General features: G+C 46.5%; 1 protein-coding gene across 2 annotated transcripts; it reads right to left on the minus strand.

Moving 5' to 3' along the window:
* Window positions 1-460: 460 nt before the first annotated feature.
* Window positions 461-17,578, minus strand: Arf1 (ADP ribosylation factor 1). Of its 2 annotated transcripts, none has more exons than XM_021211793.1 (5): window positions 17,490-17,578; window positions 2,399-2,582; window positions 2,202-2,312; window positions 1,874-1,998; window positions 461-1,748 (listed from the first exon to the last, which is right to left on the minus strand). In XM_021211793.1, exons 2-5 carry the CDS (start codon window positions 2,544-2,546, stop codon window positions 1,587-1,589), a joined length of 546 nt encoding a protein of 181 aa, XP_021067452.1. In that variant the 5' UTR covers window positions 2,547-2,582; window positions 17,490-17,578; the 3' UTR covers window positions 461-1,586. The 2 variants fall into 2 exon arrangements, with proteins under 2 accessions (XP_021067452.1, XP_021067453.1); XM_021211794.1 differs by lacking the exon at window positions 17,490-17,578 and adding an exon at window positions 17,192-17,479.
* Window positions 17,579-20,187: the final 2,609 nt, after the last annotated feature.

The following is a 20,187-nucleotide window of genomic DNA, read 5'->3' on the forward strand; positions in this document are numbered from 1 at the left end:
CAAGTTCTGGTTATAAAAGCTATTGTGCTGTGAGTGTATACTTTTGGGCAGACCCCAAAGTGTCCAGAGACTCATGCTGTTGCTTCTATAATGACCTGTGCCCTGCAGGAGGCCACCTAAGCATGAGAGAAGACTAAGACTGCAGCACCTCAAGGGGGTGGAGGTTAGTTCACTTAGGCAGGGGCCTATTCCGAAGGATGATAGACTTTGAATCCTCTAGTGGTCACGCCTACCCAGAGATAGGCACTCCAAGGCCAGCTGCCCCAGTTTGTCACAGGGATGAAGGAGGGGAGGAAGGGAGGGAAAGAAAGAAGCACTTTAAGACAGGAGGGAGCCAAGACATCCAGATCTCGCCAGATTCCACTAGGGCTTAAAGGACACCTGTTTCCTACAGCATGAAATGGGCTCCCAATCTCAGGAAGCAGCCTGGCAGTGGTGGCACTGACACACAAGCCCATCAAATAGTTAAGAGACTTTATTCTAACAGCTATAATTACAGTGCTTGTCGAAATGAAAACTGAAAACAAGTATACAAAACAGTTGATTACTAATTGTGTATTGAAAGCGGTAAGAGGTTCCACGACACCAAATAAACCAGTTCTGAGATTTCCCCAAGATAAATTTAACAGCTCCAGCTTCTTCAGTGTTTATCAAAATACAAAAGAAAAAAGTAGAGGTCGTCTTTCGATGGCAAATCGGACCCTTGCAGGCTGAGGGAGGAAGCTACTTCACACATGGAGATGGGGGTGCTCCAGGATGTGGGTCTGTAATGGACCGACCCTCCCACCTTGCACGCACTCCTGCTGGTGAGACCCAGGCCTCCTGCCAGCGCATCCAAGTGGGCCTAAGAGTAGGCTGGGTATGCAGGCTGCTATTGGGCCTGGCCACACGCCAAGTATAAGCCAGGCCCTGCACCCCACAATGGCTCCCAGCCTACCCTAAGTAACCGTGTGAGCNCAAGTACAAGCACAATGNTATGGAATGCAGGTGACCCAAAGACAGGCGAGTCACGGGGGCTCTACTGTGACCATGCAGNGGATGGTGGTTTGTTCGTCACCTTCTCTCCTGTTCCCACAGCGAAACAGGTGATCTGATAACTAGCATTCAGGCCATTAACTGCAAAACCTACACTAGGCATAGTCTCCGTTCTGTGTGTTCAAGTGTTCTTGTCCTGTATTTTTTTTTTAACTATTTTTNAAAAATGCACTGAGTTTGGGTTAAAAACCAACCACCAAATGGATACCGACACCAGTCTACAGCCCAATGGCTCCCGGAGGCCAGGTGCCCCTACACCCAAATCCCTTCTCAGTACTGACAGTTGAGTTGATTCTCTTTTTACAATAAAAAAGCTAAGTAATATTGCATAGGAGTACCAGAAACTGCCTCAGTGGAAACAGAAACTATTTACATTAAATAAAAACCTGGCTGCAGGCTGCGTCTGCACATGTACAGCACGGTGCGATGCACACTGTGACCAACCCATGGAGACAGCTTCTGGCACTCAGGACCACAGAGTCGCACGTTTGCCACATGAGAGGAAAGCTGAGGGCGGAGAAGAGGAAGTGAGGGGGAGGGAGGGGTCTGGTTCACTTCTGGTTCCGGAGCTGATTAGACAGCCAATCTAGTCCTTCATAGAGCCCGTCCCCGCTGGTGGCACAGGTGGCCTGAATGTACCAGTTCCTGTGGCGTAGAGAGTGCAGCCCCAGCTTGTCCGTGATTTCAGCCGCATTCATGGCATTGGGGAGGTCCTAAGGGAAAGGAAGAATTAGCAGAAGGGACCACAAATAGCCAATCACCCTGGCTAGCCTTTTACCCCTCCTCTTTCTTCCCTGATACAGGTTTTCCTTCAGGGAAGGACCTTGCTGGTGCCTACCTGCTTGTTGGCAAACACCAAGAGAACAGCATCTCGGAGCTCATCTTCAGCTAGCATCCTCATGAGCTCTTCACGGGCCTCGTTCACACGCTCTCTGTCATTGCTGTCCACTACGAAGATCAAGCCTGAAACATGGCCACATTAGTGCACATACTGAACACTCCCCACCAGACCCCACAGGCTCCAGATCCAGTCCTCCCACTGGCCATGATGTTGATGTTTAGTGTGGCTTCATGCTCTGAAATGGCAAAGACCACAAGGCTCAGTGAGCCAAGTGCATCTCTTTGAGGCAAATATGAGGAATCTAGGACAAGGACTGGCTGCTTACCTTGGGTGTTCTGGAAGTAGTGGCGCCACAGTGGCCGGATCTTGTCCTGGCCACCCACATCCCACACCGTGAAGCTGATATTCTTGTATTCAACAGTCTCCACATTGAAACCTGGGGGGGCAGGGTTGCAGCTGAGGGCCTCTGTATTCTGGAGCCCAACACCCAACACCCACCCTGGCCCTGGCCCAGCTTCTCACCAATGGTAGGAATGGTGGTCACAATTTCGCCCAGCTTCAGTTTGTATAGAATTGTTGTCTTCCCTGCAGCATCCAGGCCTACCATGAGAATGCGCATTTCTTTTTTGCCAAAAAGGCCCTTGAAGAGGTTTGCAAAGATATTCCCCATGCTTGTGGATAGGTGGAATCGATACTGGCCAAAGACCTGGGAAAGAAAAGTGGTTCCAGTACTGTTATGTGCTGCCAGTATGGGCCCTGTGGCAGGTCAGAGACACTTACATAGGAGTCCCCTGCCCGAAGCCATCTCCTCAAATCCCTCCTGAAATTTCATGGGAGAATGGGAGACAATTCAATCCTAGGTCCCAGGTGGCAGAAAATAATCCTGCCCCCTGCCCACCAGACTCCCTACATTCACCAAGGCCACACATATCAGTTTAGGAAGGCGCAGATACCACAACAACCCCTTGTCTCCCAAGTCTAATCACTTGTCAGAATGCAGGGACATCTAACTACAATCACGTATACTCACACTCGGGAGCTGGCACTAAAGAGTGTTTTGAGAGACACAGGGCCTCTTAAAACCTAACAGAGCTCTTCACAAGATCAGAAAGAACCACCTTACATCTTCATCCTTACTTCAAAGTGTCAAAGTATCCACAAATTTCAACTAAAGAAATAGTCACACCCTATGCTCAATACTACAGGCCAAATGCTCTACAAACCCCTGGTGGCAGCAAGAAAAGACAAGCCCACAAGAACTGTGATGCCACCTCTCCAGACATTTCTGTCTGCCCAGGTCATGGGAGACAGTTGTTAAGACAGTGTTCTATCTCAAGTAGCCCAAGAAGAGAGAGACTCAAACAGTAAAGCACCGGCAGCACATTCCTGTAAGAGGATACTATGAGGACAGGCAATGTGAGGCTGTGTCCCTGCAAGAGCCTATGCATACTTAGTAGGTAAGGCCCACTGGAAGAAAAGAAACGCTAGGCAACTTGGTACCAATTTACTAGGGCCTATCAAATGTTAAGGACTTCTGGGAAGGACAGTAAGGTTTCCCTGGGTCTGGTCTCACCATCTGATGGCCACTTTGATCTTCACTTCTCATCCAAATGGACTTCATGCTTGCTTTGTCAAATGCTCACTGTTTACTCTCAATAAGAAAAGCAAATAGAAGGCCATAGTGCCTTCAGAAAGAGTTGTCTGTGTACTATCCAAGGCTATTGACCCATAGGAAAAAGAATGACAAAGTTTCCCTATAAATTGTTTCATAGTGCTGCCATAACAGAACATCACAAAGTGGGCAACTTAGCAACAACAGATATGGTAGACATCCAAATCATGGTCTGCCAGGTTGGATGTCTGGCTCTAAGGTGAGGTCTTCAGCCGTATCCTTCAGTAGAGGAATGTCATAATCTCATGTGGCAAAGTGAGTGTGAACTTTCAAAGTCCTCCTCCTGATGGCCCTTATCCATTCTTGAGGCTGGAACTTTAAGAACCAAACACCTGCCCAACATTATTATTGCACTGGGGTTCAATTTCTCATATATAAACTTCGGAAGTGCATTCAAATCATAGTATGTGAAACACAAAGGATTAGTAGTACTAATGGACTATAGACAGGACCACGTGGCCTTCCCTTTTCATGTGCAGGTGTGTTAAGGGGCATTATGTGGAGGACTCCATGCACCATTTTTCGGAGCTCAGTTCTGTAACATCTTATTACACTGTGAAAAGAGTTGACTTTTTAACAGTCACTTCCACTAGCCACTGTTAGGTGGGCTCTACAAAGAAAATCTTTCATTTTAGGGGAATACCAACACAAGTTACACATTACACTGTCTTGTTCAGTGGGCTGATGTGATGGCACCATGTCTGAGGTATGGCCTACAGGACCCCTTCACACCATTTCTAGTACCCTCTAGACAATGTCCTCTTCTTAGGTAATGTAATTGAAAGTTATACAATATGATGCTTATGTTTAAGCAGGTAAACACTCTGCACTCCCCCAAATGACCACCCATACGGCAATAAAAATATTAGGAGAAAGAAAAAGGAGATGTTGAGTATTGCACACTCAATTCTTCATTTTCTTTATCAGCTAAGACAGGTTTCTACTTCATTTTTTTGTTGCTTTTTTGGTTTTGTTTTGTTTTTGAGATAGGTTTCTCTGTGTTGCCTTAGTTATCCTAGAATTCCTTCTGTAGAACAGGCTAGTCTTGAACTCACAGAGATCCACCTGCCTCTACATCTGAGTTCTGGAATTAAAGGTGTGTAACACACACACACACACACACCCGCTCTCTTTCTTTTTTTGGTTTTTCGAGACAGGGTTTCTCTGTGTAGCCCTGGCTGTCCTGGAACTCACTCTGTAGACCAGACTGGCCTCGAACTCAGAAATTTGCCTGCCTCTGCCTCCTGAGTGCTGGAATTAAAGGTGTGCACCACCACGCCTGGCTTACCACTTCGCTTCTTAAGTACTCCTTCCTCAGAAAGTTCCCAGAAGGATCCCAGGATGGGTTCAACAGTATAGAGGCCACAGCGACTAAACCCCAACCAACTGAACACACTGGAGTCCCTGGGACAGTGGTCATGGATAGGATCCAGCTGCGAGTACTTTCAGCCCCTCACGGTGTGTTAAGAGCAGTTGAACCACAGGACAGAGATATGGGGGCACTCCCAGAATGCCCCAGAAGATATGAACAGAAGCAGCTCCTCAAAGCCTAGCTCCATCTCAATTTTAAAAACCTCTCTAAAAGCAAAAAGGGAGCCTTTTGACTGGAAGCAAGCCAAAACAGGAGAGAGACTACTTAAAATCCAAGTCACCAGGGCTGGAGAGACAGCCCATAAGTTAAGTGCACTGGCTCTTCCAGAGGACCTGAGTTAATTCCCAGCACCCACATGGTGGCTCACAAACTTCTATAATGGATCTGATGCCCTCTTCTGTCATGCAGGAATACGTGCAAGTAGAGCACTTATATACCTAAATAAACACATCTTAAAAAGAAAAGCCACCACAAAAAAAAAAAAAAAAAAAAAAAAAAAAAAAACAACTCAGGATAGGGATGGAACTCAGTTGGCAGAGCATCCATGAAGTCCCAAGTTCAATCTCCAACACTACATAAACAGGGTATGGTGCGCATGCTTGTAAACCTAGCACTAGGTAGATTGAGGTAGGAAGACCAGAAGTTCTGCCTCTGCTACTCGCAATTTTGAGGCCAGCCTAAGCTAGAAGAGACCTCAAAAACAGTGTGAGATACGGTATCTCATGACTTTAATCCTACCAACCAGGAGTCAGAGGTAGGTAGATCTCTGAGGTCAAGGTCAGGATGGATTAAAAAATAAGTTCCAAGTCACTTGAGGGAGATAGTGAGACCCTGTCTCAACAACAATAAAATACCCCAAAGCCCAAATGTATCAGTACAGATGTCCACCAAGTAAGAACAGGATAATGGAACAAAAGAAAATGAGGGACACGGGAAGTTCAAAATGAAGGCTCACAGAAAGCAGAATAGGAAAAATATAAACACAAGAGGACGACAGAAAGTATGAGGCTAATCTGGAACATATAGTGAGACTGTCAAAGAAAAAGGAGGAAGAAATCTAGGTGTTGAGTCATGCCTAGAATCCCAGCAGTGAGGCTAGCAGATACCAGCCTGAGACTGAGACCTTACCTAGGAAAAACTAAGAAACAAAACGAACTACCAAACAAAGGAGGAAGAACATGAAGACAAGACGACAGGAGAGGAAAGTAGAAAGAAGTGAGAAGAGAAAGAAAACAGATGGACAGGACAGATTGACAAGACTAACTACAGAGGGAGACTCTTAGCTAGGCAGAGGGAGCACATGCTCTAAGAGCTGCTGCCTACTCCCAAAACACTCTGTGACAATGACAATGCAGTCAGTGCTGGTGGGAGGAAGACTCTCAGGCAACGCTCTTTAAAAATTCTGAGATTATGGCTCTCAACCTTTAATTCCTACCAATTATAGATAGTTAAAAACAATTTCAACATGACAAGGCATCCCATGAGGATCCAAACCAGGCAAAAGAAAGTGAGCCCAAGAGGAATTAAGAAGGGAGTCGATAGATGCCAGAGAGCAGGAAGCATTCAAGTACAGGGGGGAAAAAACCCAAGGAGGCAATACACATAATTTAAACAAAAAAGCTCCACAGAAGCAGGTAACCATCTGCTCAGCAATCAGTTGTCCTTCCAAATCAACACATCAAAAATGGTTACCAATGGAGAAACAAAAGGGATCTACCAGTGGTGACTAGGGTGCCACCAGTGTGTCAGGGGGGCTTGGTAAGGCAGAGGGGACATTAAGATAGCCCTTTATGCTCAGATGCTGTGAAGAAACCAATAGTGGTAGTGCTCACTATCCATGTATGAGCAAATATATGACCCCAGTAAGGTTGAGGCAGAGTTTAAGATAATCCTTGGCTATAAGGAGGGGGTTCAAGGACAGTCTCAACTATGTAAGACCCTGTTTCAAAAGGAAAAGCGGGTCCCCCCCCAAAAAAAATCCAGAGGAAGACTAAGGGGAAAGGATACATGCACCCCTCTCAAGTCCCTACAGTAGCAGACAGACACCCTGAATAACTGTGTCTAGTGGCAGGGACCTCAGCCAAGTTTGCCTGCATGGCTGCATGAATGTCTCATTGTCCATGACTACTGTTATTCAGTGCTGCTTTCTTGAATGTGATCTGCACAACCCACAGCTGAGTGTGCTGGGCCTAACCTGCCTTCTCTATGGAAAGGCCATGATAACCACAGTGAACATTTTCTTTCTTTTTAACAAGAATCACCTAGGAAGAAGCAAACATAGAATTCAATGAGTTCCAGATTTAAGACATTCAACAATGCAAGCATGTAGAATCGCCCTGCTGTTCACACAGGCACTTCTGTGTCCTCATAGGGCCCCACCCACTGCTTCTAGAACAGACCCAAACCCAAAGGAGCCTCCACAGAGAGAAAAGCCTAGTGGCTACAGGGGCCAATCACCACCAGAGACTCTGGGTACAGGCACCGACTGCTTGAAGCCCAGTCAAGTTGCTGTCACCTTCCCTCTACAATCCCACACACAAGCTAAACTTGCTTTTCAGGTTCTTCTGCATTACTCCATTAGCAGGCAGTGAAAACAACTTTCCCAGAGAGCCTCTTGCTGGTTTATTCTGCCGACCAAACCACCAGAGGGAGTGCCTCGGGCAGGAGGACCCAGAACCACTAAGTTAGACGGGGGTCAAGAAAATTCATTCTTTGGGGAGGAGAGGACAATGGTTAAAGCAGCTTCTCCTCTGGCAACCACTCCCTACACCACCCAGTAGCAGGGCCTTCCTGGTCTCTTAAGTAAAGGCGGAAAAAACATAACTGAGTCCACACCTATTCCACAATAATGAATGCAACCTGACTGGTTTAGTAGTTGAACAGGAGCCTGGGCAGCAGACAAGAGATAGCCGCGGGTGTGTGTGTGTGTGTGTGTGTGTGTGTGTCAATCATCCTTCCACAAGACTCAGAAAAGGCCAGACAACCTTCTTTAAATCAGACTGTGTAGGTTTGCCATTTTCCTCTGATTATTACCACTATTTTGAAAGAATCCCAGTAGAAAGAAAGAAAGTTTTCTGCTCTGGGCTGCAGAATGTTCTGCCTTGAATAGGACTCATACTACCTGAATGAAACATTGGTGATGTCTTAAGCATTCCTTTTAGGGGACTAGAAAGATGGCTCAATGGGTAAGAGCACTTGCTGCTTTTGCAAAGGACACCAGTTCCATTCCCAGCACCAACATGGCAGCTTACAATTGTCCTTAACTCCACCCAGTTCCAGGAAATGTGAAGCCCTTTTCTGGACTCTGCAGGAACTGCTGCAGGGACAACACTAAAACACTGGAGCCAGAGCTACAGGAGATCCTGCCTCAAAAATAAAGTTTAGCCACATCCATCAAGGGTATATCCTCAGGTCTCACATTTGAGGAAAATTTACCAAATCTAAAACTTTTCTTAAAGAACTTGAACACAGTATAGAACACTTACTAAAGTTTTTAGTAAAGAGTACCAGTGTTCAAAAATCAAATACATGAAAGCCTGCAACTTTAAAGGGCTGTAGTGTCACGCGCAACATGACCACATGTTGACCTCTGCACACATGGCTTTTTGTACATTAACAGAGACTGAGAATGTCTGCTCCTAAAGCCTCAGGTCTTCACGTGCCCCCTCAGCTCAACATTCCAGGCTTGTAAGTATGTCCATGCAATCTAAGTACTGCTCTGTATTTTGTCGTTATTTCATAAAATTGCTTAAGAGTAAAACTGAATGTGCTGATACTAAAACTGGCAAGCACTCTTGTAAGGGCAAAACCATGACTCAATCAACAGTACCAGGATAAGAGCTGCCTGCTCTGCACACTGCCTCCTCAAAGCTTCTTCAGGGCAGGGGAAACCCACACCAGGTCCGATTTGTAGGTAGGATGATGAGTGAAACTGAAATTAGAGCATTCTCTGCAAATTTAAGGTGAACCCCCCCACACACACAAATCAATGTGTATACCCATACTCAAGTAAAACTCTTAAGTTTTTGAACTACAGTAACTACAATGCTGAACTTCGTCTTTGTATTGCTTCTCCATTTATTTATTTGTTTGTTTGTTTTTTCGAGACAGGGTTTCTCTGTCTGTCCTGGAACTCACTCTGTAGACCCAGCTGGCCTCGAACTCAAGAAATCCACCTTCCTCTGCCTCCCAAGTGCTAGGATTAAAGGCATGCGCCACCACTGCCCTAAGCAATACCATTTTTTAAAAAGATTTATTTATTGTTATATGTAAGTATACTGTAGCTGTCTTCAGACTCACCAGAAGAGGGCGTCAGATCTCAATATAGGTGGTTATGAGCCACCATGTGGTTGCTGGGATTTGAACTCAGGACCTTTGCAAGAGCAGTGTTCTTAACCGCTGAGCTATCTCACCAGCCCAGCAATACCATTTCTTAACATAACTACTCTTAAAAAAGGTCAAACACATTCACAGCCACATTAACTCTATACATCAGCAGCTCTAAGCAAATAACTGGGCTACCATACCACCTGTAGCTAGAGCTACAATAAGGAATCCATGAAACAATTTTTGAGACTTCTAAAGGCTCCAATAGGGAAACATCTGGCCACATTGTTTATGTAATCTTCTTGGAGCAGATACCTACTGTTGTGTGTCTTGTCTTCCTCTGAGTAACAGAATCTGGACTTGTAACTGGAGTCAAGGCTTCCAGAATAATTGCACATTCTGGAGTTTCCTGCAGCACTGCATGCCTACAGCACCTACCTAGGAGCCACAGAACCACACCCAAACACAGTAGTTCTCAACCTGTGGGTTTCAAGCACTTTAGTTTAGGGGGTCATGCATCAGATATCCTGCAATTCACAATAGTAACAAAATTACAGTTATGAAGTAGCAATGAAATAATTTTATGGTTGGGTGTCATAACATTAGGAAAGGGAATAGAAGGTCAAAGCAACAGATAAGCTGAGAAACACTGCCCTAACATACACTGCTACCATATTTCTACTTTGGCTGGAAGTACAGAGAGCGTCTACTTATCTCACTGGAAAAACTCCAAAACTATAGATACAGAATTGGAAATAGCAACAGAGCACTAGGTTTGCTCCCCCAAACCATAGACAAAACAAAGCAAGAAACATAAACAGGCATCAACCAAGAAACACATCTAAAATGGAGAAAAGCACAGTATGACAACACAACCATCCTGAAATCAGGGGACAAGGCTCAGCCTGGCCCTCCTTAGTGACCCTGTAGCCACTTGTTCTGTCTTCAAACCTTAGCCCAATCGACATGATCACGACTGCCAGTCTAGGATAATTCTGGTGCTTCTAAGGAAGTCTCTATCCTGACTCCTTGAAAAGGGCCAGGTTGGCTGTACCCTAGACCCTAGCCCTTTACTCCTTTCTTGAGCACATATATGGAGCATGCAAGTTGTGTATAGGAGACAATTCCACCTGGCTAAAAACAGATGCAACTTATTTTAGTCACAGAATGGAATTGAGGAGAGATGACCTAAGACCACACCCTGATCTCACATCTTCAGATTCACATCCATGTTTGCTAACATGCATGTTCTCTAACCATTGAGGGCTCCTGCTGAAGCAATGAGGCTGAACTTCCAAGTGGCTGTGGCTTCTCAATGGCCATCCCTGTCCCCACTGGTCCTTACAGAGGGCTGAGTATGCACAAAGTCACACAAAGTATCACATACCCACATAGAACACCACCATCCCTGGGCTCAGAAGTAGTAGGAGGACCCAGAAGAGCATTAATTTCTGGTGAAAGGCAAATCAAAGTAATACAGCTTTGCCAGATTATCTCTTTATGAGCTTCCCCCATGCCCAGAAAACGCCACACACACACACACACACACACACACACACACACACACATGCGCGCGCGCGCGCGCGCGCGCATAGCTCATGTTGCTTTCATAAAATAAGCTCTTCCTCAAACCAGCTACAACTGGCAGGGTACTGTTCTACTGAAACTCAGTGTTAATGGTGCATCCAGCCATACTTTGGACAAAGAGTCAGATGGCCACTAGAGTACTTAATGAGTTTGAATAATCCAATCTTCAAAACTTGACTTTCAACTATCACCATGGCTTAGATCTGTAATCCTAGCACTACAGAGGTTGAGGCAGAAGGACTTCCCAGAACTTACATCAGGCTGCTTATAATGGTCTGTAATACAACTCCAGAAGGATCTGACACATCACTGCCTCCTTAAACATCTGCACTCACATATCCCTATAAAGACAGACACAGACACACACACACAGACACATACACACACAATTTAAAAATTTAAAAAATTAATACATCATTTTAAATTAAAAAACAAAACCCTTATCTCTACCTTTGGGAACTTTCCTTCTGAGGGTAGAAGTGCTATGCCCTTCTTTTGAAACCCTTGCTCTTCAGGAAGAGACAGAGGAGTAGAGTATACAGGAAGGCTGAGCTGTCACTAGGCTCCCTTCAGCTCTGGTCCTGCCCCACCCTGCTGGAGTGAGGCAGACACACAGAAGGACAAAGACCAAATCCCCAAGTCCGCTGTTCTTGCTGAGCCTGGCACTGCTAGCTACACACCACACACTATTTCCCTTACCATCCCAATGTCAGAAAAGCTTCTCTAAGACACTATAAAAGTTTTTTCTTTAACTTAGGTGACCGTCACCCAGTGCATTCTCTAGCAATTGCCCTTTTTCTCTGGGTAAGTAAGGCTCCTCCATGTTTCATATTCAGCTTTTCCATCAAAATCTCCCTCCTTCCCAAATTTCCACCCAGTTCTTCACATCCAAACCAAGGAGACTTGCTGCCTTCACTTCCCACTACACTACAACAAGTCAATTAATCAGGTGCAAAGTGGCACCAGTAATGTTAAGACCCTCACATATAGTAGCTATGAGAACTGTCTGGTGTCCACCATACCCTTAAATCCACTAAGTCTGCTACTCGGGGAAAGAAAAGCCAACAACCTGACATTTGCACAAGATTGAAGATTCCCATGAGCCTACCCCAAATGACATCACAGGGACATAAAGGGAAGTAACTTCTATTGAAACTCTGCATTACTTATTGCTAGGCCCAGCCATTCCCTTACAGAGGACAAGGGGGGTGGCTGGCTACTGAGGCACTAAATGCCAACCACAGCAATCTCAAGGGCATCCCACCTCAAAGAAGTAATTTTTTTCCCTGAAAAAATGAGGACATCTTTTGTTAAGATACTGAAGAGAACAAAATACACTATCCTTGACTTACAAGATAGTTAAAGTTGGGTTCCTGGAAGACCTGAAACCTCTGTTAACATTATGCCAAAGAAAAGCTTTATCTTTCTGTGATCAAGCTTAGGCTATCACAGAGGGATTTTCCACCTACATGAAAACCACACAAGTGGCTAAGTGCCAGACATATTGCCTCCCTACCTGATAGAACCCAAAAGGGTTCCCACAGATTTCAAAATACCAAGGACTACAAAGCTGCTTCCGGGACCAGGGCACCCTCTCTCTAGTCCTACCCCCCCCCCATACAGCTCCTGGCAGGTTTCCAAACTCAAGAGTACACTTACCCAGCTCAGAGCCCTCCTGTCAATTGTCCCAGGCTACTAAGAGTCCTCTGGTTCCTCCCTCAAACCTGCCAATCTTTTTCTATCTACAAAAATGTCACCTTAAAGGTGACATTTCTGCCTCCTTGGATAGGTAACACCCATATATGTTGTTTTAAGGAAGGGGGATGGGTGGGTGTAATCTGTCATTGACCCTGGAGCTCACTAATTCAGCTGGAGTGGCTTACTCAGAAAGTCCTGGTGATCCTCCTGTCTCTTCCTTCCTCCTGCTGGGATTAGAAGGTCTGTGTGTGAAGGGGGGATTTAACTCTGGTCCTCATGCTTGTGCAGCAAGTATTTTACTCACGGAGGCAACTCCTTAGTTAGTTCCTTTCAAGACATACATTCAATGCAGTATAAATTACATATATTTAGCCAGGCATGGCAATCAGAGGCAGTCATATCTCTGTGAGCTCAAGGCCAACGTAGTCTATATAGTCTAGGATGGTTAAGATGAACACTCCAATATCATGCACAGACAGGCAGCTTTGTGCCCAGTCTAAGTAAGGCTACCACCTCCATCTTCTTCCCCTTACAGATACTCCTTATCAGAGGCAAAAGCAGTGTTGTTTTTAAAAATTAAAAAAGTTAAAAGTTAAAAAAAAAAAAGAAAGAAAAAGAAAAACCACACACACACACACACACACACACACACACACACCCCTTCAGAGAGGCTAATCTTAATGACTCGGGAAAAATCTACAGAGCCAACAACATGGAACAAAATGTTGCGCTGTTTTAAACTACGTACAAGTTGTGCTTCTATGTAAACATTTCTACACTCTAACTGCTAGAGACTTGGGGGGGGGGGGGTGCACAGACCTGGGAACTGAGTGAAGGTAAAGTGACAGCACAGAGGAAGCAAGGTATCCATCAAATTTAGTCCAGAACTGGCAGCTTTAAACACACATTTCAGTTAATCACAATGGTATGCCCAAAGTCTGATATGACTTGACATACTAGAAATGTTAAAAGCTGAAAATAACACCAAGCAAAATTTCCCCACCAAAGTCACTAGAAGATGGGAGTATGTAAATGTAACTGGCTGGATCCAAACAAGGAAGAAGTGCATTCTTGCCTACAGAAGACCAGGAAGCTTCTGAAAACACTCACAACTCCAGGCCACCTAGACTTCCTTCACCCTTCAGCAATGAGTCTCATTAAATCTAGAAACTCCTTTCTTGGCCACATGCACCTAAACTATACCAACAGAATTAAACAAAACAAAAAACTTGTTAGAGGAAATCTAGAGAATCTAGGCAACAAACATTCCTGTTTCAGTATATGGTACTGCAAAAGTATTTTGACAAATGATTCTTACAAAAAACAAGAATCTTTTGGAAATAACTCTGGTTAAAGCATTCCTTTAACAGGTATACTTACCTTTATAAATACTAATTAGAAAACTTTTTAATTCTATCACATACGTCTTAATTCCTGAAATGTCCAATAATAACCAAGTCCCACTCACACTACAGCAGTGATTCTCAGATTCTCAGATATGGGGAGCTGCTGGCCACCTGAACTTAATTGCCCCCAACTGCTGTCTGTAAACTATGCCTGCCTAGCATGGTGGCACACAGCTGTAATCCCAGCAGGCTGTGATCTCTGGAGGTGAGGCAGGAGGATCTCAAGTTTGAGGAAAATCTATACTACACAGTGAAACCCTTCCTGATGAACAGCACCAATTAAAATATTGGCCTGCCTTCCAATTTTCTGTCAATTCTGCCCTTATCACTTAAAACTTTCCCTATTATCAGGGCCCGCAGAGAATGCCACTATTCCTAGTCTATTGGCTGCTGAAGGCTACCAAACTGTTAATACTGTGAGTAAAAAAATCAGGACCCAGGATCAGATAAGAGTGTGTGGAGCGCTGGGCGTGGTGGCACATGCCTTTAATCCCAGCACTCGGGAGGCAGAGGCAGGCAGATTTCTGAGTTTGAGGCAAACCTGGTCTACAAAGTGAGTTCCAGGACAGCCAGGGCTACATAGAGAAACCCTGTCTCGAAAAAAAAAAAAAAAAAAAAAAGTGTGTGTGGAGGCTGGGTTCTCATTAGTCTCCCCCACTATCTGTAGCAGGACAGGGTAGTAGAACTCGGGTGAACACCTAAAAGGTCCCCCTGGAAATAAAGAGATTGTGTGCCTACACTAACAAGTTTTCCAGCTAATCAGGTCACTTGAACCACCTGAGAGGGCTGAGTTACCTTTCAGGACATTGACAAACCGTCCAAGCTATTATCTATAATCTGTATCACAATACTGGACACAGACCTTGGTGTATAATGAATGAGAAATCCCAATGTATACACACTCCCACCCCCAGCTATCTTTAACTTCTCAGTAGGCAGTGTCAAATCTTCAATAGTAGATAGAGAATACACACAAAAAGATGAGATCAAAGAAATGTTCATTTTTCTCTCCTCACCATCTCTGACAATTTCATGAATGTAAAAGGACAAAGGGATTCAAGAAAGCCAACAGGAAAGACCAAGACTGACAGAGCAACCTAGAGCAGGGCTGGGTCTGATGGGCTCCTCAGTGCAAATGACACAGCCCTTGTGATTAAGGGTAGATTTAAACCTGTATATCAGAGCCAGAAGGTGGTGCCTTATGTCTTTAATCCCAACACTCGAGGCAGACTTCTGAGTTCGAGGCTAGCCTGAGCCTCGGTCTCCAGAGGGAGTTCCAGCACAGCCAGGGCTACACAGAGAAACCCTGCACATCAATGTAACATTTAATTCTAAGAATCTGAAAAAAACATTGACCAAACAATTTCAAACCATTGTGACAAGCTATTGCATGAACTTGCACAACAAGTTTTTTCTCTTGGTTAGACTGCCTGACACTGGGTTACCACAGCAACTGCTGGTCTAATTTACCGAAAGAAAGAAAGAAAGAAAGAAAGAAAGAAAGAAAGAGAGAGAGAGAGAGAGAGAGAGAGAGAGAGAGAGAGAGAGAGAGAGAGAGAGAAANGAGAGAGAGAGAGAGAGAGAGAGAGAGAGAGAGAAAGAAAGAAAGAAAGAAAGAAAGAAAGAAAGAAAGAAAGAAAGAAAGAAAGAAAGAAAGAAAGAGGTATTTTGAAGCCTGTCTGGTCCTGGGCAGAGGAAGCAGCCAGTGGAGCAAAGACTCTGGACATCCATTCTACAAGGGGCAAGGGGCACAGTGGATGTCCCAGCTGCATGACTTACAATCAGAACTGTGTGTGAGGGGCACTGAACTAGTTACTGCTACTTTCCTTTCAGAATGAGTAGACCGAGTATGAGTCAGCTGTTATTCACACTGTCTTAAACCTTGTAATGCAGGGCTAGAGATCCAAACCAAGACTTCACGCAGGCTGGAAAAGCACTCTACCATCTAGCTCCTAACCTTTCTGAAGTAGCAATTCTGTACATCTGCCTCACAAGCAAGAAGACAGTGTGGTGATACAGTGACTCAGACCCATTCTCAAATCTAAGGATAAGTGAGAGACATTCCAATAAGAGAAACCTTTATGCCACGGAGACAATGTAGTTCACACATCTGTGACTGGCCCTTACACCACACAACTCTCTGGAGAAACAGAGAAACCAGGTGGTAACATCAAACCCCATAGTCTAGGCTATTTCTGCTAGCGCTGCTAAAAGCTCAAAGGTGAGGACACTATGGTCACTTATGTCAGGCACTGTGGATACTGGCTAGGACAATATCTTCTGCAGCACAGAAAGCACCCTGAACCCCACTAGTCTTCTGACAGACACGGCAGAAACCACCAGAATCAGCCTGCAGGAAAAACTGCTGACCACTAGTTGTGAAACAAGAACTACAACAGAAGACTCCAACATGGGTTGTGGCATCAACTACTGGGCTCTACAGTGACTTCTGGGACCAAGAGCAGTTGATCCTTCCTTTCCTGACGAAGCAGCCACTTGCTGTTTGAATGGGAGAATTCCTTCTTGATGTGAGCAGATTCCCTAGCATTTAGCATTTGTTATATGTAGCTAGACCATACAACATATGTAGCTAGCTACACTACAATCTGACATGGCACGACCACCCTAAATGGACAGCCAGAACTGTGTACTGGACCTGGCCTCTGTACCTGCAGACTGCTCAGAGGCCGGGAGCAGGTTATTCCATGGGCAGGTTAAAGATTCTCCAATTCAGAATGGCCTTTCTAATCCACCCAAAAGTGCATCAAGGGAGCCAGTCGAGAGGCGAAACAAGGCTCAAACCCCTCCAGAGGCCACCGGGACCCCAATGCGGATCTCACCGAGGACATACGGGGCCCAGATGACGGCTAACCGGGGATCACAGTGGGTATTCTGGGATTCCCCCGAGATCCGCAAATGAGCGTGTTAAATCCCAGCTCCCGGTCCCGCAGTTCGGAGCCCCTGTCCGACACCTGTCCCTTCCCCTTCCCCCTTCCTACAACTTCGGTCCTCCAGGCCGACAGGAACCGGACTCGAAAGACAGAAGAGGAAGACCTCGCCACCCGAGTGACCTTGACGCCGTCTCAGGGCCACCCGAGCCTCAGTTTCCCCAGGCCCACGGTTCATGCCGTCTCTGAAGCTGCCCGCTAGCCTTGAAGAAGGAAAACCCCGTGACCCCCCGAACCCTGTTCCCCGCTCCCGGGCTCCCGGGCCGCGGAGCCTAGGAGAGGCGCAGAAGAGGAACAGCAGGAAACCTGGCTTCCTGGAGAAGAGCCGGCGTCCTGGCCGGACTTCCGGGCTGCGGCCCGCGGCGGGCGGCCAGGCAGGCGTAAGGGCCGCGGAGTGGGGGAGGGCCAAGCGGCCGTGGGCGACGCGGGACTCGGGGGCGCCCCGATCCTCCGTCCCGCCTGCCTCCGAGCCCACTGAGCAGAGACCTCAGGCCGCCCGACCGCACTCGGTCCTCAGCAGGTCGTAGCCGAGCGCCTCCTTAACTCCCACGACGACCAGCCCGTGGCCTCCCCAGTTTCGGCCTCGGCGCGCCCCGCGTCTCACCTCCGCGGCGGCTGCTCCCAGCCAGGCGTTGGTTTCGCTCCCACAAGATGGCGGCGCTGACGGCAGCCACGTCAGCGCCTGCCGCGGGGCACGCCGGGGGAAGAGGGCGGGCACGCAGAAGGCCCCGCCCCTAGACGGATGGCGCTTGCGCGTCTGCGCTCTGTAGCCTGTGCGGGGCGGAGCCGAGGTCGCTCTGTTTCCGGATCGGGTCCCGGGCTGGCACACTGGCTCCCGGGACTGGAACGAGCGAGGGTGTGGTGTTATGGAGTTCCGCGTCCGCCGGCGCGTGCGCATGCGCGCCTTCCTGCGGAATTCCAGCCCATTCCGCGGATGCGGGGGTTGAGGCCAGTAAGCGTTCTAGAGCGCCAAGGTCAGAGTGGGAAGGTCGTGTCAGCTCTAGAGGGTGTGATGTCCTTCTCTGAGTACCCCAGGGTCTCTGATATTCGAGCTGGACCCGGGGCATTGAAGAGGATGATGTGACCGACAGATGGCCAAAGCGGGGAGAGGCGCAGGCCAAATGTCAGACAAGCACCACGTCTCGACACTGGTCTTGGACCTGTGTGCACGCTCAGAGCTGACTGAGAGGACCATAGACCTGCGTGGGCATAGCACTGCCTGAGAGGCAGTGATGGGGTGGCCTCCTTCAGGCTGCAGGTGAGGAGGAATCCGTTAACTCTCTCCATCGATGCAGGAATCAGGCCCAGGCACTGTCCTCCCTATCCAGTTCTTCCACCCATGTGCTGTTGGGAGAACTCCCACAGGCAGGAGATGTTGAGGGCCCTGGGAGATTCTTTTGAGCCTGGAGCCCTAGCTATTGAGTTGGCAGGAGACAGTTCTGTTACCTGGGCCTACTTCAGTTGCTGTTGTGTCCAGGCACAAGCCACAGGGCATCCTCACTGTGTTTGCAAGGTTGAGACCTCCAGAGCTTTCTCCCCAGAGTTATGGGTTCTGAGCCTGCCCCCAACACACACACAGCAAGTGTTTATACAAAGCCTTGGGTGTCACTACCCGCTACCCACCCTGGAGAAATGGCAGATCTCCTGAGGCCTGTGATTCCAGCCATGTCAGAAGCCTGTCTCAGCCTCACGGATAAGGCGACAAAGAGATGGGGTGTCCAGAAAAACCACGGGCTAATAATCAAGAACCAAACTCCCTTTCTGTACCTAAAAAGACAAAATTATGAAAAAATGGAGACAGGATGGTAGTCATTCTGTTTTTTGTAGTGTGACCACTGTACATTGTAGTCCTGCTCAAAACGTCACTCTGGACCCCATAAATAATTATTTGTGTCGGTTAAAATTTTAAACAGGAATCGTAGATATTTACTATCCACATGTGTAATGGATGATACATTTGAAATGGACCCTACCTAGACAGGCTCTTCCTACCTCCCCAGGTCAGCTTAAGCTCCAGTGAAATTTTCATATTGCACATGAACTTTGAATGTTAAATTGTATATCCACTTAAATATATATCATTTTTTCAAGATTTACTTATTTTATCTATATATGTGAGTGCCTATAAATATGTATGTATACCATATGGGTGCCTGGTGCCCAAAGAGTCCAAAAGATCCATTGGAACTGGGGCTACAGATGTTTTTGAGTTACTATGCAAGTTCTGGGAACCAAACCCAGTTCCTCTACAAGAGCTGCAAGTGGACTTAACCACAGAACCATCACTCCAGCCCCAAGTGTGTATTAAAAAGGAAGTTGGACAACTGAACTGAAGAAACTGTTCATACTGCTCTCACAGAGGACCCAAGTTCTGTTCCTAGCTCCCAGCTGCCCATAACTCCAGTTCCAGGGAATCTGACACTTCTGGCCTACACAAACATGTGCATAAACACACACACATACACACACACAGAGTTAAAAAGAATCTTACATTTAAAAAAAATATTTATATTTTTAAAAATAAAATCTTTAAAAGTTTTAAAAGAAATAGAAAGCCAAAGAAACTTTATTTTGGGGGGAGGAATTTAGCAAATTGAAAAAAAATATGGAGAGACAAGATGGGGTTTATGTAAAATACAGTTTTGAAAATGATAAGACAGATTGCTGGATGCCTACTCCCAAGTGAAGAAACATACTTCCTTCTTTCATCTGTGCTTCTGCTTTGAGCCCTGCCCCAGTGGGTTGGTGGGGGCTTGCAGACATGTGTGTGGGAGCCCTGAGTGGGCATAACTAGGGACAGACCCTACCAGGAAATATCAATTGCTCCAGTAAACTGAGGTTAAGTTTTCCACAAGGTTGCTTAGAGACCAGGAGTCCCTTTTCCTATCTGAGGTCCCTGGATGGACCAGCTCTGGCCAGGAGGGGGCGAGGTGAGCTGACTGAAAGAAGGTATTAATGTGGCAGTCCTGGATCCTTCAGCTACCTGTACTAGGAAGCTAGGAGTGCCGATGGCCTCGAACCTCCCCTTCAGCTGATCATATGCCAGGGGAAAGTCCAGGCCCTCCTTTTTAGACTATTCTACTACTAGGTCTACTCCTAAGGACCTAGTCAGAGGCATGGATCCCCAGGGGCCTGGCCTCCTGGTTCTGCCAGTTGCTTGACAAACCCATCCTGTCCCCCAGGCAATAAGATGGATGGCATTCATGCCAGGCTACTGATGCTTAGGGGTGTAGAAGTCTCTCTCTCTCTCTCTCTCTCTCTCTCTCTCTCTCTCTCTCTCTCTCCCTCTCCCTCTCCCTCTC

This window comes from Mus pahari, chromosome 14, assembly GCF_900095145.1.
Source record: "Mus pahari chromosome 14, PAHARI_EIJ_v1.1, whole genome shotgun sequence".
Classification (NCBI taxonomy): domain Eukaryota; kingdom Metazoa; phylum Chordata; class Mammalia; order Rodentia; family Muridae; genus Mus; species Mus pahari.

Excerpts from the sequence above, each read along its gene's own strand:
- Arf1 (XM_021211793.1), bottom strand. The coding sequence starts at position 2,546 with ATGGGGAATATCTTTGCAAACCTCTTCAAGGGCCTTTTTGGCAAAAAA. Across the intron at positions 1,999-2,201 it reads CTACTTCCAGAACACCCAAG|GCTTGATCTTCGTAGTGGAC; the intron begins GTAAGCAGCCAG and ends GCCATGTTTCAG. Across the intron at positions 1,749-1,873 it reads TGGTGTTTGCCAACAAGCAG|GACCTCCCCAATGCCATGAA; the intron begins GTAGGCACCAGC and ends CCTTTCCCTTAG.